Source organism: Athene noctua, chromosome 1 (genome assembly GCF_965140245.1).
Source record: "Athene noctua chromosome 1, bAthNoc1.hap1.1, whole genome shotgun sequence".
Classification (NCBI taxonomy): Eukaryota; Metazoa; Chordata; class Aves; order Strigiformes; family Strigidae; genus Athene; species Athene noctua.
This window is the reverse complement of record NC_134037.1, coordinates 197,360,127-197,383,783: the sequence shown is the minus strand read 5'-3', so window position 1 is coordinate 197,383,783 and position 23,657 is coordinate 197,360,127. Positions and strand designations below refer to the sequence as shown.

Sequence of the window (23,657 nt, the reverse complement as noted above, 5' to 3'; positions counted from 1 at the left end):
CTGCAGGCATCTAGTGCATCAGAACGACTACCCCTAGGTAATAGAAGATGCACTGCTACTGGCATTATCCAAAGTAATACCAGACACCATCCATACTACTCAGGTTACTTTTGTGTGTACAACTCTTTCTTTCCCAATCACTTTACCAACCATAGTTATGACTATTAAGAATACTTTAGTGTAAGACTACACTAACTACATGGTCAGAAAAAGAGCCTGCAAAGAAGAATAAAACTTTATTTAAATATTTCTGTCACTTATGTTGCTACAAAATGGCTTTTAACTCAATGCTGTTTCATGCCAAGTCAAACATGCTTTCTATTTTTACCACTACAATGCATGGTAACAAAATACTTCCAAAATAACAATACACATTTCCAAAATAGCAACAACCCCTTCTCTTCCCCTTTTCTGTTCTAAAAGGCAGTGAGTGATTTTTGACTTTAAAAAAAAACAGTGACAAGATTTATTTAACATGCCTCACTACCTTCATGTCCATCCAGTTGGTTATCAACTGATTCTTAACATGTATCACTTGGAAAAGTGATGTGACAAATATTAACCCTTCTATAGGGCCACAGCACAGTAAAATTAAGCAAAACATAACCATCTCTTCTAAAAACGCCATTTCCAATTACTAGAAACTGAAAAATTATTGGGGATGAGCTGTTCATTCAAACTAGAAAAAGAATTTAAATAAAGCCTATTTTTTATCTCCACCTGCTGTCAGGTTTTCATGATACAGCTTCCCTGGTACAGCCTGACTTCAAAGAAAAACATTAGCAAGGTACAACAGTAGAATAAACTGAAAAGTGAAACCAAAAATAACAACAAAAAAATTCACATAAATAAAATAAGAAAGCAGCCAGGACAAACATAAAGCATAGGTGCTGAGAGGGAGAAGAAAAGACAAGACAACTCAGAAAGAGACAGACAATTCAGAAATGCATGTTATGTCTCTAATGAATTTACATGATATGAATGAACGCTAAGGCTAGATTAGATTACTTACACAGAAGAAGCATGCTATTTTTACATTGCATTTATTCTTACCTCACCTGTTTTCGTCATGATTTTATATATATATTTTTTTTACATTACCCAAATTTACCAGATTCCATGGTCATCTGAAGTAATCCATCAAGAGCACTGGAAAGCAGACCTCTACTGGATAGTTTTAAGTGACTTAATATGACAGGCATGCATTGGTATTCCAAAAATAAGGCTTTCCCTTCATCTGTTTTCAAGTCTACGCATAGGGAATCAAACGCCTGAGCCAGGTAATCCACTGAAAGATATGAGAATACAGGCAATAAAACTTCTATAACCATAGTTTCATTAAGTAATATGTGAACAACTATCCTGTGAGTTACTGTTGCAGATATATATTTAAAAATTAAATGGCTGAAAATATTAAATTTCATTTTTATGTAAAGACATCCTCTGCCTGTTTTTATTCCTTAACAATTTGTTGTGAGTGGAGAATACAACTAACTACAACTCAAATGTTGAAGAAAAATATACTTACAAATATAAAGACCTTCTAATATTTCGCTTAAGAGGAAAGAAATTACAAACTTGCATAGTTTGAGAAAATGTTGGTTTCAACATCTGGGAAACCTCTATTAAAGGACTCAAGGGCTGATTTCTCTTAATTAGAGCAAATATTTTCATGAGAGCAACTACTCCCATTCTTTTCTATAAAAAGCTGAAGTTTTAAGTTTCAGTGCATACATTTTATATACTAATCCATTGTGCAGTGCACTAAATTATACGAAGAAGGTAGATCAAGTGAACCAATCTAATTTTCTTAATTTCTTGATGCCATTTCTTTCTGAGTATCTTGGAATAACATTGATCATCTGGAGGGCAAAAATTAAGTATAAGGAAACAATTTATCCCGTAGCAAAAGTTTAACTATGGTGCCATCTGCTGGATACAGACATTTTGAAGGAAACGGGATATATGTTCAAACCAAATGTGCTACTTTATCACTAGATCATTAGTGCCATGTGGTCAAAGCAATCAAAATTTATACACAGTGATATTCGACATATGTTTAACAACAGATCATATTTTACATGTTACAGAAGCCAGCAGTAAAAAGCAAACATGAGAAGCTAAACTGATTCATTCTAATCAAGAGCGTTCATCTGCTTAGGGTAAGTCTCCGCAGTAACTATTTTATGAAGCGCTATTCTTTTTGTATAATTTTTATCAAACATTTCTAAACATATGAGTCTCAATTTAAGAGTAATTATCATGCTTCACCAAAATATTTTCACTGAAATAGTTCCCTTCAACAGCTGAAATGCAGTGTTTGTTCATTAATGATGCCAGGGTGGTCTTCCACCATGTTTTAAATCCTGCGTTTACTGTAAATACTCACAATATAAATACTGCACAGGTCAGTTAAGCATAAAGACATACTAATCTGCTTAACCATCTAATTCAGGAGGATGACTTCCGTGAACAAGAACATTGTTTGTTATCTACGGATTTAAAATCTTTGTCATCCCTGTTTAGTATCAGTCAGGGTGCCAGAGATTGCAGCAATTTTGTGACGTGGATCTCTGCTGTCTAAGAAATGGCCCAGAATTCAAACCTATTTCATGCAAGAGACTTGAAAAAAATCAGTTGCCAAAGTAGGCATCTGATTCTGTCATTCTGGCATGTTTTCTAAGGATTACCTTGAAAATTAACATCTCTCTAACCTGTCTCTATCTCTCTGGGTTACTAGCAGAGGGCATGTGTTACTAGTAAAGACATTTTAAACACAAACCATGCTGAAAAAAAAAGATTGCAAAAACGGAATCATGGAATAATTTAGGTTGGAATCTAGTCCAACCCTCCTGCCCACAGTAGGACCATCTCTGAAGTTAGGTTAGATTGCTCAGTTGTAACCCCACTGAACAATTATTTGCTATCAAAATGTTCTGTACTTTTAAGATGTCTTTGAAAAGGGAAAAATAAGTGGTTAGTACCACAAAGAGTTGGAAAAGGGTTATAGAGACATTCATTCTTATGCTATCCTTGTAAAACTTATTCTTGCAGAAAATCCCAGTTATACAGCACCACAGTATTCCTGAGTTGCTGCAGGTAGGCAGTAATCAACTTTTATGGTACATAATTAGTGTTTTCTGCCTGATTTCCATAAAAAGGATCTGCAACACCTCTTGTTCCCTGTCTCCCTTGAAGAGAGAAGGCAGCAATTAACAAACCAGTAGAAGTTTCAAAGAAGTGCCTTATAAATTAGAAATAGCTAAGAATTTGTTTAAATGACCAAAGTTAATCTGTAAGTTAATTTTAAAATATCTCTATATATCAGATTGATTGAAGGTTTTTCTTTTCTGGGTTCTAACAGAAAAGTGTACATTAGTCTCTATGTCAAAAGAATAAGGAAGGAAAACATTAAAAATCTGAGTTTGTGCATCTTCTCAGTGTGCTCAGCACTCAGAGCTCACATGAAACAGTTCACTTTTGTCATCACTTCAAAGAAAATGTTTTAGTCTTTTCAGATCATATCGGTTTTCAAAGAAGGCCACACTGAGATTTGCCACAGCATCTTGAAAACTGCGCAAGTGGAGTAACTTGTCATGATCTGAAGCAGAAGTCACTATTTTCAGAGCTGTGTTATTTCCTGATAAGACCTTGTTTGCTTTTGCCTTGTTAACAAAGTACGTTACTATACTACATCAACATAGGAATTTTGGAAGACTTTGGATAAAAAGGCTACTTTTCATGCTAGACAGGTAGCTTTGAAGTCTAAAACATTTTTAGTTAAACAGAACATGGTACCTTTGTAAATGAGCCTATTTAACAGGAAAATCTGAATGGACAATCATATCAAGAACTGACAGTTTCAGAGAGTAGCATTTTTCAATGTTGATTATGTTTTATGGATAGCCATTTGCAGTGCCAGACTTGGTAGGAGAGGGGAGCATCAGGCAGGTAAGGGCTAGAGACTTAGACCAAGGAAAAGCTATTTCAGGACTTATATTGTATCAGAATTCAATCTAACAATTACAATCCACTACACAAGTGGCTTTCTCTAGGTGACTACAGATACATTAGAAATTCCTATGAACATCAGATTTATCTATAAAGACAAATGCAGCAAACTTGTAACTATGTCAGAAAAGAAACACTTGACACTGCAGCTGATCAGCCTTTCAGGGGACAGGTAAACAACCTACTAGCTTAAACAGGACAGTGAAATTCTAGAACCGTGCAAAATCTGCTACTTATTTCAGTTTGTAAAAGAGCAATTAGCTATGCCATTCTATGCAGTTAAGATCTTGGCAATCCAATCACTGCTGTAGTGACAGTTTGACAGAATTATCAACATCTTTTCCTCTTCCTCAGAAATGTTGTTTTGTCTGACAAGAAGTGGTCATATTAAAATGAACACAAATTCCAACATGAAATGAATAATAGCAAGATTCGTATTTGTTTCCAGTATATTTTGCTTCACAAGATAATAAAACTCAACTAAACACACTTTTCACTAATAAAGTATAATAGACTCTATAATATCACTGAAATACGCTTTGTCCAAGCACATGACTGCAATTTAAAAAAAAATATGAAAAAGCCAGAACTTGCCTTGTGTCACTGTTTTAAGCACAATTAAAGTTGACAGAAACCTCAAAGGCATATGGGAACTCTTAAAGAAAACTGCCGATTTCGATTTATTCTCTGTAGACTGTTCAGAAGAACATTGTCGGTTTCTCTTATTTACTATGCCTTTGAAAATATCTTCGCCAAGTCTCCTCATTGTTGATGTCATTGTTGCATGCTGCTTCAAACAATGCACACAGTTAGTGTAAACATTAAAACACATTGAAATCCTGTGTACTATACAGAGATACATATGTTTCCCTAGTGATTAAATATTAAATAGCAAATGGTTTGACCATATATTGGAATGCATTCTATACAGGAGATATTACTTGGTGTTCCAAAAGCAGTTGAACAACATTATCATGGTGTCTTATCAGCACACACTTCTCAAAGAGACTAGTTAGTGAAGGTCCCTGATATGCAGACATTATTTAAGTTGCTTCTGATTCCAGAACAAGCTCAGTTTCAGTCAACTCCATTTTGTAAGGTTGCCTGAAGTTATGTCCTGTAAAAGCATTTACAGAATCAAGGTCTAAACATGAGTCTTAAAAACACTGTACAGGTAAGAACTCTTAGACTTTTCATCATAAACTATACAGAAACATTACTTCAGAATCAAATTTCACAATATAGTTTCTTGTTAACACTGAAACCAACAGCATATTATTCTATTGAATTTAAACTAAAAATATTTACAGTTTCCTACCTTTTGCTTTAACAAAAGCACTGCTGACAGCACTATGCACTATACTGAGTATTTATAGTACAGCTACTGTCTATTATACTGCTAAATATTTTCTTATAGCAGTCTAGTCAAAGCAGTAAGGAATGTCTTGTAGTTAGACACTGAGCAGAGAATAGAAAAAACAAAATTTCGCACTGTTTTGCCACACATTTCCATCAATTTCAACAAATCTCATGCATAAAGTTAACGTAAAATTATTGCCTTTTCTAGTGCAAAAGTTTTGTAAATACATATGTAAAAATATAATTTCTCAGATGCTTAGATACCACAACAGAGATCACATACTTATGAAAACTATGTTTAGATACACAATGCAAAATTTAAGCTTGACTTGAAAAAGAATTATTTTTTTCATTTGCCACCCATGGTAAACATTATAAATTCATGCTTTGCAAAGACAGCAGAGTTTCTTTTACATATACTACCTGAAAACATCCACTTTTCACATGTATTTAAAACAAAAAAGCCATTAATATCTTCTGTGAATTTAGTTTAAAAAACCCTATACTGCAAGTGGGCTTGTTTTACCTGAATACCAGTGTCTAGCTGTCTTATAGACCAGTAAATAAATTTAATCACAGGCACGTGCAGTTTAGGATTCACAAATGGCATCCACTGGAGCTGCTCTGTAGCTATAGGCAAAAGCTGTAAAAATATACAAAAGTAAAATTACATGCAGTGTATCAAACTAATGTATAAGCTAACCATACATGAAAAATGAACAAATTTAACTCCCAACTTCCTCTTGGAGTTTAAGAGATTAAATATGCAAATACTCACTGGGCAGATCCAGTACCGGTAACAGAATTATACACATACACAGATTTTAAATTTTACAGAGGTTTACATGTAAAAGTGGAGATACAACATGTGAGCTCAATCTCAGTAAATCCAATCCCAATGCTACAAATCTTTAATATAATGAAGAAAAAAAGTAAAAGAAGATTTCCTGAACACCTCACTGATTTCCAAACCTTGGTATCCCCAGAAAGAAAACAATAAAAGTGTTACAAGTATAATGCAGTATCACCTTTCATCAGTAATAAATTGAAACTTTAACATAGGCATCAAAATATTTTCAATTAGACATGTTCATCTCCTTAGCAAAAAGGAATTATGTACAGAATTACACATAAAACACAAGACAAATTATCATCTAAGAGTGTCTTGAAATACAATGCTGAAACTCTCAAGTTGAGACTGAACACCACACTTCCTTAAAAATGATCTGTATGCTTTACAAATGATGAATTATCTATCATATCTCACGACCAGAATTAATTTGGACTTATTAACAGTGAGTAATTACTGTATCCAAAACATGTACAAAACAGACTGACTTGTTATATTATCAGAATCAATTAAAAAAACCCCATAAATCTGAAAACATATTAACATAAACAATCCAAACCCATTTACCTTCATACACCTTTCCTGGGTGCAGGCTTTTTTGGAGGTCTCGGTAATCAAAAATTTGTGACTATCCTCTCTTTCTTCTTTTATTTTTATTTTGCTAAGGTGTTGATCTGAGATCCAATCCATAAGAAAAGTTAAGAGCTCATAAACTTGTGAATTCAATGGTAGCTGTAATACATCCACATCATCAGATATTTCAGCTTTCAAGTTAATGATTTTTCTAAGCCAAAACACTAGCAGACTGAAATATATGACAGTACTTTAGTTCTGAAATACTATGCATAATTTAAATGATGATAAAATCTGATCAAATAAAGCCTGATAAAACCTGGGAGTTAAGTTACTGTATTGGGAGCCTGTGGAAAATATTATATTCGAGGAAATACTGATCCTGAACTGGCTGCGTGTGCTCTGTTGGGCCTTGTGCCTAGGGTTTGAGAATATAATCTCACTAATAACCTGTAACTTCTAATATCTCTGGGAAAGGTAAACTGTATGTGGATCAAGGGATGGAAGGTGGTGATCCTGACCTGGAGGCTACTGTACACCAGAGTCAAGAGATCCACATCACAGCTAATCTGAGTAGGTGCAGCCTGTGCTGTGCTGCACAGATCAATCAACTGTACAGTTTATCCTGTGCTTGGCTGCAGGATAAACTCAGCCAGCTCACTGTAACAAGAGCCTGGAGGCAGCTCCCACTTGGTACCAGTGATCATTCCTCCTGCCCGGCTTTGCCTTTCTCTAAAAGGGCATTAAGAAGTTCTTCTGTGAATGTCCTTTGTGAACAGTTGTTTCCTTGTAAGAAAATTACATAATAGCTTGAATGACCAAAATGGACGAGCTTCTCTCTGCATACAGGACCTGCTCAGCGTGCCCTGGGAAAAACCCATTCGGTTCCCAGCATCTGAAGGGATGTAAGATTTACTTGCTATCTCTATTCCTCCTCTTACTCTGTCATATTAAAACAGCTATTTCATTAAGCCATTAGTTTTCAGACCTTTCTTACAGAGATCTACAAAGAACCCTGCATCGTTTTGCTCTCTCTCACACACCTCACTCCCCTCCCCACTGCAGAACAGGTACTATTTGTGATGGTTTCTGCATTTGAAAAACTATGTACATAGTTTATTTTGTACTTAGACAAACGGTTATAAAAGGTCCAAGAAAAAAATTTCACGTACGCAGTCACTCAATTTTATAATTCTGGCCAAATGAGTTAAAGGAGAAACCAAATCTTAATGTCCTTTGCATGTGGAAATTCTTATCTCAAGGCACTGGACCTCCTTTGCTTTATTTCATACAATCCACTGTTGCTAAAATTTAACTGGGTAACTAGCACTGTTAGAAAAAGAACAAAGACTTCATGAATCTGTCATTGTGTCCCTGTACCACACTGCAGTGAAATACTCTATGAAAGATATCCAGAGGTACCTGAAGACAGGCTGCAAGAACAGTTCTCTAAAGACTTTAAAAGTTTTCCTGTATCTACCTTCAGATAAGTATTTTCTTCTTCACTCAGAACTATAACTACTGATACTGTTTACATTTCACTTGCAACCAAAGTACACTAAAACCTATGTAAACAGAGAAATATGATGGCTATATATAGACAGCATAGTTTTAAGGCATCTGATGTAGATTAATTAAGTAGGATGGTGCAAATATCTCTTTCCCATTTCACAGTTTAGCCTCTAGCTGGAGAAAATCATTACCAGTTGGGAGATGTTGGCAGAGTACTACCAGAGGACAACATGGAGACAGAAAGTATTTCATCAAGTGATGTAAGAAGATATTTTAAGGAAAACAAGGTGATCGTTTTGGAAGTGTGTATGAACACAGCATTTATTCTCCTTCCCTTATTAAAGACTATTTCTAAAAAAAAATAACAGTAGTACAATCACTTCTGTCTTAGAAAATTAAAGTTATCTGATACTTCTGACTGACTACTTTGTAGCTGGTGTTATTCCTAAGAACAGTGCTGTACTGTAGCAGTAACCAGAATAAGTTTAATATTTGCTCTGACAGAGCAAAAGAAACCAGTTACAGTATAAGATGGTTATAATTTTAATTGACAGATGATGTGACAGGAAGAGGACATAAATAAAAATATGACCACATAAATAAAAATATGAAATCCAAGACTTATTTTTAGCATCAAGCTTAATTCTTTGTTAACTGCCTGTTTTCCCTCAATATAATCTGTATCTTTTCTCACTGTAACTAATTCACTCATAAAATTGGAAGTTATATTTTCTAATTTCTAGCAGATACACAGAGAAGGAATGTTCCATCACCTAACGTTTTTTGAAGGAACCTTTCGTTTTGCCCAGTTCTTACCTTAGCAATTTTTGATGTTACCATCAGCTTTTCCTGCTTGGCAGGTTTACTTTGTTGCACCACTTGACATATATCCTTAGATTTCTGTACCATTAAAAATTCATGCTTCCTCTACAACAAAATGTAACAATAAATTATATTTCACTTGTTACCTATAAAGGAAGCAGGTACATATAAGAACAAACCTTACTTGTAGATTGTCTAAACGAGCTTGTACTTTTCTTGCTTGACCTTCCAGCTTCTTGTTCAACTCAGTTACATCACTTAACTGCGAGAATCAGAAAATATTAAAGTATCTGTAAATTCAAAACTCAATTCTTGACTTAATTATCACACTGAAATAATCTGATCTTGTTGCTGAGCAGCAAAACTATTAAAGTTCAAGTTTTTTCTTCTGAGCACATAAAGTGATAGAAAAAAAATCATCATCCACCTCCTCAACAAATGACAGAATCACAGACTGGTTGAAGTTGGCAGGCACCTCTGGAGGTCACCTGGTCCAACCTCCCAGCTCAAGCAGGGCCACCAAGAACCAGCTGCCCAGGACTATGTCCAGACAGCTTTTATGTATCTTCAAGGTCAGACTCCACCACCTCTCTGGGCAACCTGTTCCAGAATAAAGACAGTAGTAGTTCTTTGTTGACCTACAGCCCAACCTTTCGGTTTGCAGGGGAAGAATAAGCCCTACAATGCCACTGTAGATACACAGACACTACACATTTAATTACTTTTCATGAAGAAGTGAAATAAAAATGGAGCACACATTTCAAGAATGGGCCAATAGCCTTGTTAATAGAGAGGGTGAACGTTTTCTTCTCTGCAGAATGAAACAGTTACTGACCATGCTAAAACCAGTTTGCTCTGTGAGAAAAGATGAGGAAAATTTTAACCTCCATTAAAATACGAGAAACATGCTCTATGCATACAGTAACGAACAGCATGATTATCACAAAGCTTCCAGTTTGCACAGAAATGCAAAGATTTTATAGTGAGAGGAAACAGAGACAGATGGGTTGCACCAGAACCATCAACATTCCAGGAGTTAGGTCTGACCTTCTCTAAAAGAAAGAATAAGGCTCTGCTGTAGATTTTTATTGTACTCAGACTATCAGAACTATAATTAATTCAATGACTAAACAGAGGTCAAATTGTTTAGATAGCAATTTGTGGGTCAGCATTTTAGGTCAGTCTTAACAATCAAGTGAGATGAAAATTCTTACTCTCTGTTATGATGAACCACTGTTTCAGTTTAAGAACTGAGAAAATACTGCCTTATTAACATTTGTAAAAATAACTGAAAATACTGAGCAAACATGAACTTAGAAATATCATCCTACAGCAATTCAGCACAGGGTGGATTCTATTATGTTGTAAAATACTTTCCATCTGTTCTCAGTTTGTTTCAGGGAGGACATGGATTTGTCCTTCCTAACAATTAGCTCTTGCTAGCAGGTCAGAGGAGTAAGTCTAACTTTTTTTTATACTGTAAAAGATCAGAGAGGCTAAATTTCAAGCACTAGAAAAAGATGTGCAAAGTACTTTCAGTCATTCATGCAATTTTTGTCTTATAGAAACAAAAAATCAGCAATTTGCAAACTTAAACTATTCAAACATTTTAAATTGTTGACTGTAACTTGTAAAATTATTGATAACAGGAAATAACTAATGTTACCTGTTTTCTTAAAGAGTCATTCATTTCCTTCAAGGTGCCAAATGACGACTTCAGCCTCCTATTTTCTTTAGTTATTTCTCTCAAGGCTTCTGTCAGCTGTTTAACTTCTGCCTTGTGTTGCTATAGAAATATAAAATTTAAAAACATGATTTAGAAGACACTATTTTAGAAACAATTCTAAGCTAAGTTCCATTTTAGTATTAAAACAATAGGATGAACTTACAAAGAACAAGTTTGTAATTCTGCATGGCCAAATTTGCACATTCAACAAGTAGTGAGAAAAACAACATCCATGCTGCATATTAAGAAGAATGTACAAAGAAACTGAGAGCAACGTGCACAGCCTATTGCTCTTATTCTTTCCAGATTCTACCCAAAACAGACTTTATCAATATGCGCAGTTCTCAAACAAGATGTGGGAAATGTTGTGAACTAAAGCTTTTATTTACAGCTTATTCTTCCATATAATTACAAAAAATTGTGATTCTGTTTTCACAGAATCACAGAACGGTTTGGGTTGGAAGGGACCTTAAAGACCATCTAGTTCCAACCCCCCTGCCATGGGCAGGGACACCTTCCACTAGACCAGGCTGCTCAAAGCCCCGTCCAACCTGGCCTTGAACAATTCCAGGGAGGGGGCAGCCACAGCTTCTCTGGGCAACCACTCTCTTTATAAAAAATTCTTCCTTATGTCCAATTGAAATCTACCCTCTTTCAGTTTAAAACTGTTACCCCTTTTCCTGTCAATACAATCCCTGATAGAGAGTCACTCCACATCTTTCCTGTAGGCCCCCTTTAAGAACTGGAAGGCCGCTATGAGGTCTCCCTGGAGCCTTCTCTTCTCCAGGCTGAACAACCCCAACTCTCTCAGCCTGTCCTCAGAAGGGAGGTGCTCCAGCCCCCTGATCATCTTCATGACCCTCCTCTGCACCCACCTGAACAGGTCCATGTTCTTTTTATTTTGGGGGTCCCATAGCTGGACACAGTACTTCAGGTGGGGTCTCACGAGAGTGGAGTAGAGGGGGAGAATCACCTCCCTCGATCTGCTGGCCACATTTCTCTTGATGTAGCCCAGGATACGGTTGGCTTTCTGAGCTGCAAGTGCACATTGCTGGCTCATATTCAGTTTTTCCATCCATTAATACCTCCAAGTGCTCCTCCTCAGGGCTGCTCTCAATCTACTCTTTGGCCAGCCTATATTTGTGCATGGGATCGCCCTGACCATGTTTAGGACCCTGCACTTGGCCTCGTCGAACTTCATGAGGTTTACACAGTCCCACCTCTCAAGGTCCCTCCAAATGGCATCCTTTCCCCGCAGCGTGTCAACTGCACCACATAGCTTGGTGTTGTCAGCGAAGGTGTTAAAGGTGTTGTCTCCAACAAAGGTGTTAAACAGCACTGGTCCCAACATCAACCCCTGAGGAATGCAACTCATCACTAGTCTCCACTTGGATATCAAGCCGTTGACCTCAACTCTTTGAGTGCGACCATCCAGCCAACTCCTTAGCCTCCGAGTGTTGCATCCATCAAATCCATGTCTCTCCAATTTAGAGACAAGGATGCTGTTTGGGACAGTGTTAAACGCTTTACACAAGTCCAGGTAGATGACATCAGTTTCTCTTTCCTTATCCACCAACACTGTGACCCCATTGTAGAAGGCCACCAGATTTGTCAGGCACTATTTGCCCTTAGTGAAGCCATGTCAGCTGTCACCAATCACCTCCTTATTTTCCATGAGCCCAAGCATAGTTTCCAGGAGGATTTGCTCCATGATCTTGCCAGGCACAAAGATGAGACTGACTAGCCTGTAGTTTCTCAGGTCTTCCTTTGTTCCCCTTTTTAAAAATGGGGGTTCTGTTTCCCCTTTTCCAGTCAGGGGGAACTGTACTGGACTGCCACGACTTCTCAAATATGATGGATAGTGGCTTAGCCACTTCATCTGCCAGTTCCCTCAGGACTCGTGGATGCATCTCATCAGGTCCCATGGACTTGTGCACCTTCAGGTTCCTTAAATGGTCTCAAACCTGATCTTCTCCTACAGTGGAAGGTTCTTTCTTCTCCCAGTCCCTGCCTTTGTCTTCTGTGACTTCGGAGGTGTGGCTGGAGCCCTTGCTGATGAAGACTGAGGCAAAAAAGTCATTAGGTACCTCAGCCTTCTCCATGTCCCGGGTAACTAGGTCTACCATCTCCTCATGGAGAAAGTCTACATTTTCCCAGTCTTCCTTTTATCACCAACATACCTATAGAAGCTTTTCTTGCTGCCCTTGATGTCCCTGGCCCAATTTCATTCCATCAGGGCTCTGGCCTTCCTAACCTGATCCCTGGCTGCTCAGACAGTTTCTCTGTATTTCTCCCAGGCTATCTCTCCTTGCTTCCATCCTCTGTAGGCTTCCTTTTTGTGTTTGAGCTTATCCAGCAGCTCCTTGTTCATCCACGCTCATGTTTTTGCCTGACTTCCTCCTTGTTGGAATATATCACTGCTGAGCTTGGAGGAGGTGATCCTTGAATATTAACCAGACATTACAGGTTGGAAAGGACCTTTAAGAACATCAAGTCCAACTGTTAACCTAACACTGAGAAGTCTACTACTAAACCATGCCCTTAAGTGCCACAGCTGCACATCTTTTAATTACCTCCAGGGATGGTGACTCAACCACTTCTCTAGGCAGCCTGTTCCAAAGCCTGACACCCCTTTCAGTGAAGAAATTTTTCCTAATACCCAATCTAAACCACCCCCGGTGCAACTTGAGGGTGTTTTCTCTCGTTTGTATGAAATGACAGATCCCCTTTTCATATCAGTAAACATGCTGATGCTGCCAACATACAATTGAGTGCACCCTGTCACATCATATGGAATGTTTCACTTTCATTTTCTACATACATAGTTAAGACCTTTATTTGAAGTTCAACAGCTCCTCTAGGAAAAATCAGTAGAGAAAAATTAAACTAAAAGGTAAGTAGAACCAATTCAGTTGTTAAGCCACAGGGTTGCGGGTGATGCCAGGTTGTCTGAGCAATTCACTTCCATATTCAAATCAGGCGGTGTCATCCATATCATAACCCACTATACCATTTCACTCCTGCCAGATGTTTGCCTAGTCTGTTCTTAACTCCTCCAATACTGGAAACACTGTGGCCTTACCAATCTACCTGTTTGCATGCTTAACTATTTTTTTTAGATTTAGTTTTTCCTAATATTTAACCTAATTTTCCCTTACTACTACTACTTCTCTATAACAGACATGAAAAAATATTAGTTTCTTCCTCTTTGTTGCAGCCTTTTATGTAGCTGAAGATCGGCACATTTACCCTCAATTCATCCTGTATAAACCATGCATCCACTCATCATCCTCTATTTCTGTAGCTGGTATTTTTATTCAAATGCAATACTGTATACTCACACCTTCTGAATAGGATACTGTTTTTTTTCAGACCTACTGTATCTTCAATTTGTCAAGATCAATTTTAATCCTAATATTCCTTTTCAGCATTTGTGAAATTCTCCCTCCCTTGCTATTTTCTTCAAATTTAATAACGTGCTCTTTCTCACCATCAAACTTCTTATTGAAAATATTGAATACTGGACTGAAAAGTTATGCCAGAATGCACTATGTACATTCCTTTGACTTTACTGTGAACTACAGTCTCACTACAGCTTTACACCAACCACATATATTCGTTATACTTTCCTAATATGATCATGAAAATGCCTTGCAAAACTGTATAAAAAATTTCTAATTCAGACATATATATAAAACTACTACCCCTCTACCAGCAATGCCTGTTACCTTGCTGTAGTAGAAATGAGACTGATTTGAGAATTTATGATTAACATATACTAGTATTTACTGCATTGTTTTCTGCTTTGTACTTCCCATGGTTTGATCATAGATTGTTTCAGGATCTATTTATTTACTGAGAGAACTGACATTAAGTTGATGGCTGTACAACTATTTCCCTCTTGAAAATAAAGCACCACATTTTTTTTAGTCTTCTAACACTCCATTTGATGTCCACAAATTTTCATCAACCAGTTGTCTAACCGGTGTGACATTCTTACAAGCTCAGAAGATTTGAAACATATAAATTAACACCTTAACCTATTCCTTCCCTGTTCAAAAGTTGAAGTTCTGCTCCTCTGACACCCTCTTCCCCTTTTTAACATCTAGTCTGTCCTCCCTTAACGACTTGTGGGAAAGATTTATCTGCACACTTCAAAGAAATTTAACTTCTCCGCTCTTGGTTTTGACACAAAGTACATATATTTAAGGACTTCACTTGGTGATCTACTGAATAATAACCACAACTTTTCACAAGACTTAAATTCAAGAGCAAACACTCACAAGAACATTGTTATGAATTACTACCTCTTCTTATAGCAAAATCATACCATTTCATTTCCTCCTACACCCACAGTTAGGTTGATATTTTCTTCCTTTGAACTTTTTGAGTGTTTTTTTGCTAATGCTCTCTGCAATAGCTGTTATGTCATAAGATCTCATTGTGTCTTAAAGCCTTCTCAAGCAAATCTACTTCAACTACAGCTAATGCAAAGATACTCATTTAAGTTACATACAATTACAGATAGACCACAATTTCTTTGCTAATACTGGTCATATGGGTTTTGCTATTTTAAAAACAAGTTACTTCTTTTCTAAATTTTAACAGTAAAATGTACCTACCCATTAGCAACTAAATTCACCACTCTGAAATAGAAGCCATGCAAAAACCCTACCAATATTGTTTTTTTTTATGTAAACCTTTCATCTGAGGATTTCAAGCACTTTAAAGAAATAAGCATTATATTGACAAACATGTGATGGCTTAAGGTAACTACGAACAAGTTAAATGGCATGTAGAGTAATAAAAATCATTAAATACATTACTGCACCTCTTTTATAATTCCAATTTTTGTGTGAACTTCTTCCTCAACATCTCTTATTTTAGCCAAAGCTGCTTCATGTCTAAAAACCAATGCTTCTCGCTCTGTTAGAAAATGCTCTCGTTTCTGGAGCTGCAGAGCATATTCCTGCTGTGCTGAACTTTCTCTCTATATGAAGAAAAAAATGTAGTCTTTAAAACCTGTGAAATTGTCACAATTTATAACTGAATTTGATTATTCTCTCCCAGAGATATGCTTAGCTTTTTGTAAAATTATAGTGTTACACAATAGCTTACTAATTAAAAGTATCCTGATGGCCATCTATGTTCAGTTTCCCCACATGTTAACCCAAAGGACATCAATGTGTGTTGGGATGGCTTGGCCTCCCAAAATACAAAATTTAACTCTACATGACTGTTCAAGTACAAACCTAGACAATTAAACTTGGGCTTCTGTTTCCAAAAGTTCTGGATAATGGTATTAACTGTAAGACAAAACAGAGTCTAATGTGACTGTCTACACTAAACACTAGATTATTATATTGTTTCTTCAATTAGTGGGAAGCATCCCTGAAAAAGTGGTGAGGAAAAAGAGATACAAAATTATTTTTATCTCATATGGTACAAAAGACAGTCCTGGCAAGGAACCTAGTAGAAGCATGAGAGCTATTACAGAATAAAACCATACAGGACGTTCTAGGCCTGCTAGGGGATGATCTGTTGGGATTCCCCAGAAGCATAAAAGTAAAGATAAGGCAGAATGGAGGAGTTTTGCAGGAGGCCATGAGGGCAAGCACCCTTGAATGCCTAGTCAGGAGAATAGTTTCAGATGCTCTCAGGGGAAGCAATGGTTGCAGGTGTTTCCCTCCATGTCCACAGCGTGCCACAAGACACTCTTGGATGTAGAAGCACTGTGTTCTAACTCCCTCAAGCTAAATTTTATCAGACCTACCCAGTATGCAAGTCAAAGCACCACTTTGTCAATAAATTAAGGGGAAGAGGTGGATGATGATCTAAGTAACTGTGATTAGTAGAAGTAATAGTAAAAGTAACAGTTTCAATATATAAGTAAGTTTTAGTATGTAAGCAACAGTGATTTAGTATATAAGTAATTTTTGGATTCTCTGTCAAAAGTGAGAATTTTCATAACATTACTCCCCCAAATTTTTAAGGCAATTCCAGTTCCTACCTGAAGCTTCTGATGTATGACAAGTAACTCATCATAAATTTGACTGATGTGAGGCGGTATTAAGCCTTGCCTATTGCATGCTCGAGCATCAGTTCCACACAGAATTTCCCTTACCAAACCATTGGTAATATTTTGGTAACTATTTTCTTGTGTATTTGCAGCAAAATGGGACGCTAAGGCACTGCCTATGGGAGGGAAAAACACATCGTACATTAAAAAATTAGTCCTAAATAATGACATGATTTTTGTTTCAAAACAGCAAAAACTTATTTTAGACATTTAGAGTGATAAGTATAGAGCAAGAGGTATCAAAATGAGAAAGTAATCTCTTAAAGAATTATGGAGAATTGCTCAAAGCTGTGTTCATGTCTTGTCTGAATTGATCAGTGATCAGTGGAGTTATTCTAAGTAAAACTGTGCCCTCCACTTCAATACAGAAATCCCATAAAAAACTCTATGAAATCTATGCACAGGCTGAATCATAATGTAGTCAAAATCTTCTATTATTTTTGGCTTCAGGCAAGTGATTCACTGCTGACTAGACCTTGGCCTGATATCTAAGTTAACAGAACAAGACTTCAGAAAAACTACTGGACACAACATGAGAAACTGCAAGACATGACAGATTACAGTGTAAGAAGCTGATGAAAGCTGCAGATAGCACAGTGAGGAATGGCTGAATTTCACAAATAGTCAAATGGCCAAAATCCACAGATAATTGAAGGGAAGTATTGGGACCTTTTGGGGAAAGACGTCTTGCAAGGTCAACTGCACCTAGGTGCATCAGGCGAAGGTTACCTAAGTGATTGGATCAGAAATACAAATTTGGTTTTGGCTGTGATAATTTTCTTCACAGTAGCTCATATGCTGCTATGTTTTGGACCTGTGATGGAAACAGTGTTGATAACACAGGGATGTTTCAGCTCTTGCTGAGTAGTGCTTGCACAGTGTCAAGGCCTTTTCTGTTTCTCACACCACCCCACCAGCAAACAGGCTGGAGGTGCACAAGAAGCTGGGAGGGGACACAGCCAGGACAACTGACCCCAACTGACCAGAGGGATATCCCACACCATATAACATTGTGCTCAGCAATAAAAGCTGGAGGAATAAGGAGGAAGGGGAGGACTTTCAGAGATGAGTCCTTCGTCTTTACAAGTAACTGTTACATGGGATGCAGCCCAACTTTCCCAGAGATGGCTGAACACCTGCCTGCCCATGGGAAGTAGTGGATGAATTCCTTATTTTGCTTTGCTTGCACATGCAAACTTTTGAAACCTCAACCTGTGAGTTTTCTCACTTTCTGATTTGCTCCTTTCATACTGCAGGCAGAGAGTGAGCAAGCAGCTGTGCAGGGCTGAGCTGCCCGTGGGGGTTAAATCACAACAGATAAAGATGTAGCAAAACTCAGGCCAACGAGGAAAAAGTAAGGATAGGTTGTTTATCTGGCAGGCAACTAGGGAAGAGACAAGGTCAATGAGAAGGAGCATCAAGAAACAGGAAAAAGGTTACTAGATAAGCAAATTGTGTAATCAGAGCTAACTGGTGGTATATGTTAGGCAGCCTGGTGGTTGATCGCTCATCACAGCTGGAGCAGGACAATAAACCAAACCTGTTGTTCTGCCAGTGTGTCTGCTTCAGGGGTGAGGAAGGAGAGTACAGTAACTAGTACAATGCCACACAAATTATAACAGAATCAGGGAAAAAAAGGGAAAAGAAACCAGAAAAAACATAGTCATATCCAAAACAAATGTGTTTGATATTTACCAGAGTTTTGTATTTATTTTGCCTTTGATCCCAAATACTGTAAACCATGCATTTCTCCTGCTGCAATGAATTCTTTTTTTTTTTTCCAGAAGAATGTGCTTTCAGAAAGCAATTCTTACACTCTCCCCACTCATTTAATACAACTCTTGGAGAGCATCTATTACAGTTCCATTGATCTGCTTGGCTTCTGAGATACCTTTTAGCCACTCTGGGGTTGGTTGGCTGGCTGTCTCCACACTTCCAGATACACTTTCAAAAAGAATACATCAATGTTGTTCTAAACCTAAAACTCCACAAGGGGCAGAGCTACACTGATTCACAAACTCCTCCAATTGTGGCATTTTCAAATATTTGCAGTGAATGAATGCCAGCTGGTTGCTGCTACAATCTTCTAGTTAGCATTTCCTGAGTTAACTGAACAACAGATAACACTCTCTCTCTACCCATTGCCGGTTTTTCATCCTTAAACTGGCAAAAGACATATGACTTAACAGAATTGTATTAATGCAGCTACGTAAAATAAAACGAAGCAAAAAACCCCAAACCCACCCTCTTTCTTAATTTATATTATGAAGTCACCTGGCAACCAGTTTCATAAAAGGTTGATTTTTCTTTTTAAAATATATTTAGTATATGTAGTATAAATATATAGTATATATTTAATATATCGTTAGTATTGCATCAAGTATGTCTGGACTTCCTAAACTAATTCTAAGAGTTTCTCATACTTATATGAAAGGCTAAACCTCAAATTAAAATAGATTTTAGCTGATTATTGTATTTCTGAACTGAATAGAAATATAATTACTAGCAAGTTTACGTATTATACTTCACACAGTTTCGTAAAAATATTTAAAATTCAACATTTATTACCTGTTTCCATGTATATAGCTGTATTTTGAACTGCATCCGTTTCAGAGCAAGTAATGGTCTTTTCTTCTATTTCTAGACCACTTGAATCATAAAAAGAATCTTGCTCATCATCAAAACTGAAAAAAGACAAAAAAAGCCATCATTTGAAATTACTCATTCTCTTTTTAACATGCTAAATATAGAGCACTGAGAGAAGTCTGTATAAAAATGTAAACATTGCTCAATCTAAGTTTTTGATATTTGACTGATAACAAATCTCATAGTTAATTCATTTGGATGGAAGGCGTTATTACTCACAAGATTCTAACCGCAACAATTAGTAATCTTGTTGACTTAAAAGTAGTAGCAATAACCAGAATTTTCATGCTGTAAGCACATATATGCAGCAGGTAAAGCCAACACTCTTTTCTCACCTCCAACCACCAAATTCCAGGAAAGCTAAAAATACAAATCCCATTTTTAATTTTTTTTTTTGTATTTGGTGTAAAGTACCCCTGAAAAGAGATTTCTTGGCTTTTGGAACCAAATTATCTCTACAGAAACTTAAAGCTGTTCATCAGTCTGACCTATTTGCCTTCATCCTAGTTCAGTTTATATCACCTAGTTCAGTTTATGTCATCCCTGCGCCCCATTAGCAATTCCAACATACACAAAATCAGATTAGAAAGTGAGCGAGACAATACCCCTCATCAAAATCATCATTCATATTATTTCATACATTGAACACAAACAGTTCTTAACAAGGAAAGAAGAATCTTAAAACAACTTCTAGATCTGTGCAATCTGAACATATTGTTTACTCAGGATTTATCTGGATTGTGAGAGATAATAAATGATAAAGTCTATCTGAATAAAAGATACCTCTTACCAATGCCAGTCTTTAAAACTTTGTAGGAATTCACTAGAAGATCTGATGCTGTTCTCTATTCCCCTTTCAGTAAGTTCTGACTCTAAAGAACATTTGGATGAAGAAATAGTTGTATTTTCTGGTGAGCTGTCCATGTCACCTGGAATATATAAAATAATAATAAATTAAGAAATCGACAACAGCTTATTAGAAATGCTTGCCACATAATCATGTACAAAAAAACCCCCACTGACGCAGCCTGACAAATGAAGAATTATAACAGCTTAAACTATAGGGAGAATGATTTAGTTTTCAAATCAGATTTACCTTTCTAAAGTTTTACAGCTTGCTTTCATACACTAATTTTTCTATAACCAAAGTCTGATAAATACATTGGTTTACCCCGCTGTCTGTGTCACCAGTAACATGTGTTTCTCAAGAAGCCCAAAGACATTCTAAATATTAAACATATACATATCTTGAAATTAAAGCCAAATGTATGCATTATGAGGTGGACTGCTACCAACTACTTCAAGCAGCAATTAATCAAGTTGGGAACCATTGTTCTAAAGCATCCTTTGTGCGCTTTATTTGAATGCTAACATTCCCAGGCAGGTTCCCAGATATCACAAAACCCTGATCAAGAATGTCTACCTATTTAAAATGAGAAAATATAAACCTATTTAAAATAAATTTAGCAATGATACAGTTTTAGTATTTATTTTCCCTGAAAAACACATCAAAGCACCATTGTTTGGCATTACCTTTGTATATTAGGGAGCTGCCACTCTTATATTCAGTATGTAATGCACCTGAAAGGTATTCCTACAAGAAAGCACAAAACCACTGTAATATAGCCAGAATTTTCATGGAAACTGTATATTATAACTTACTTGTTTAACAGCTACAACACCTTGTGACAGAACTCTTACTACAAACTACTGACTTTGAAAAGGGAAGCGGGGTTTTTTGAATATATAAATGTAAATGGCCCTCATAGCAATATAAAGAGGCAAACATTTCCCAGTCTAATAATGAAATATTCATAGTGTTAGATGTTAAAATATTTGAAAAACTATAACACACTATGAAGACAATAACATAAAATAAGGGCATAAAAGCAGGATTAGGTAATTGCGGAAACAGTGCCATCTATCTTTATATCTAGGCTTTTTATATCAAAGTTTCCTGCTCTACTTTTTCCTACAAACTTGTAACTACATACTATAAAGACGAATGACAGAAGTGTTAGGCTACAAGCAAAATCAATTAAATGTACTTTAGAAAAGATCAGACTCAAAGCAGTTCTCACGATCTCAGTTGTGTTTCAATCCATCTCTCTGCTATGCTCTAAATGGAAGGATCAACTGATGTATTTTCTTGTATTTAAATATTGCTTTTTAACGAAATAACAAAATGCACAAACTAATCTAGGATTTCCTTCCTTTAAAATCTCAGTGATGGTTTTTTTTAAGATAACTTTCAAAAATTATTTTTCTTTAAAGAACAGTTCTCTAATTCAAAGAACACTCCCCAAGAAAAACGGAGCATCTGGACCACCACAAAATGATACCCGAGCTGCAAATCATTCTGGAGAAGCTAAGGGCAGACACACCCCAGTTTTAGCTGCTAAAGAAGTCAAATCTTCACTTCATATTTGGGACAGTTCCTGACCCTAAAATGGCAAGTTACACTTCCTCAGAAAAAAAGGCTGGTCTCTGTATTCATTTGTCATTCCCAAGAACAACTTGATCTCCCAATCCAACTGTGTGTCCAGTTCAAATCCAGCTTTCAATCTCTCTCAATCTTTGGCTGCTCACGGGTATTTTTACAACATACTACTTCCCTTGCAGCATGAATTTGAATGCTTAAGGTCTGTTATCCGTCCCCTGGTCACTCTGGAAGCATTTGACCCATGGAATGCAGATGCAAGAAAGCAACTGCAAGAATTTGTCTCAGTGAAAGACAGACTTCAGACCAAATAAAAGTGCCTATATTTGCCAATGAGTATTCCTTCTACAAAGTGTCAGACTTTTGAAACACCAGCATGCGGGAGGTCTTTGCTGCTAGATTTTAGGCAGATCAACTGCCTAATCCACTGTGCAGACCCATAAATGCTTATGCGAGCACAATAGAAACAAGAGGAATCACAATCCAGCCCATTCCTATCGGTACAAAGAACCTGGTATTCTCTGGTGTAAAACAACATCGCTTTACCTCATCATAACTTACTGTCTGGCCACTGTGACAGTCTCTTGTTATAGTTTGAGTCTCCTGTGGTTGACAAGATGTGGAACAATTTCCTGCTCTCTGAAAACAGAGCTAATCCCTAGGCTTTAAAAAAATTCACAAACACTCCTAACACATTCTAAAGTAGGCTAACAACAGCTGTGGTAATAACAGAAGGTATGCCAGAAACGAGTTATCCTATTATATATAATTCATACATGCCTAGTATACTACTTCTACGAGTATTCACATATTATCTTGCCCAACAGGCAGGCACCAGAAGGTTTTAGGCAAAAACTACGTGCCAAGCTGCTCAGACTGTGTTTGGGGAATGCATAAAACTCGGAATTGCAATTTCCAGGGAAATTTCACGTTCAGACAGGGCTGACTGTTCGGCACTTCCACTATAAGGCAATCGCAGAGTGACAGCGGTGGGACTAGAAAGTACAGAGTTTACACGTAAACTCCTAAAATCTGTTTCAATCCCATTTTTGACCCTGTGACTGTACGCGTGTGTAAGCACCACGGCGCTTACAATAACCCCGAGGGAGGGGACGCGGACCCCCCTTCTCCAAGCACCTCAGGGCTATAGGCGCGGAGGAACGGCTCTCCCGTCTCCCACCTCCCTCCCGTGCCGCGCACACCCCCCGGCCCTCCCGTCTCACCCCCGCCGGCCCCCGGAGGTAGCGCCGCTGCAGACGCTCGGCGGAGCGGCCGGGACCGGGGCCCGCCATGGCGCGCGGCCGCGCTCGAAGGAACCGCCACCATCGGCGGCCGGCGCGCGCAGGCGCGGGAGGGGCGGTGCGCGCGCGCTCCCCGCCCCCGTTGGGAGCGGTCAGGCGCAGGCGCGTGGGTTCTCCCGCGGTGGCGGGAAGCGGCGGCTCCCGCCCGGGAGCGGGGCCGGGGACCGCCCTCAGCCCGGCCGCGCCAGGAGGCGGCGGAGGGTGCCCACCGCCCCACCACCGCTCGGCTGCGCGGGACGCGCCAGCACAGCGGCGGCTGCCGCCCTCCCAGCCGGCGGGACAGCGCTGCCTGCCCGCCCGGCCTCCCGCCCGCGGAGCCGGGGCTGGGCCCCAGCCTC

At 37.9% G+C, this 23,657-nt stretch overlaps 1 protein-coding gene across 1 annotated transcript in view; it reads right to left on the bottom strand.

Annotated features, from left to right (window-relative positions):
- Positions 1–23,345, bottom strand: part of CCDC138 (coiled-coil domain containing 138) — a 39,200-nt gene extending 15,855 nt beyond the window's left edge. The window contains exons 1-13 of the mRNA XM_074930492.1: positions 23,242–23,345; positions 21,112–21,172; positions 20,369–20,507; positions 19,501–19,616; positions 16,864–17,048; positions 15,685–15,843; positions 10,794–10,913; positions 9,312–9,389; positions 9,122–9,232; positions 6,788–6,952; positions 5,897–6,013; positions 4,606–4,798; positions 1,112–1,288 (exon numbers count right to left, since the gene is read on the bottom strand). Of these exons, the coding sequence (XP_074786593.1) occupies positions 1,112–1,288; positions 4,606–4,798; positions 5,897–6,013; positions 6,788–6,952; positions 9,122–9,232; positions 9,312–9,389; positions 10,794–10,913; positions 15,685–15,843; positions 16,864–17,048; positions 19,501–19,616; positions 20,369–20,507; positions 21,112–21,172; positions 23,242–23,310 (1,690 nt within the window). The 5' untranslated portion in view covers positions 23,311–23,345. The remainder of the gene's footprint in view (positions 1–1,111; positions 1,289–4,605; positions 4,799–5,896; positions 6,014–6,787; positions 6,953–9,121; positions 9,233–9,311; positions 9,390–10,793; positions 10,914–15,684; positions 15,844–16,863; positions 17,049–19,500; positions 19,617–20,368; positions 20,508–21,111; positions 21,173–23,241) is intronic.
- Positions 23,346–23,657: the final 312 nt, after the last annotated feature.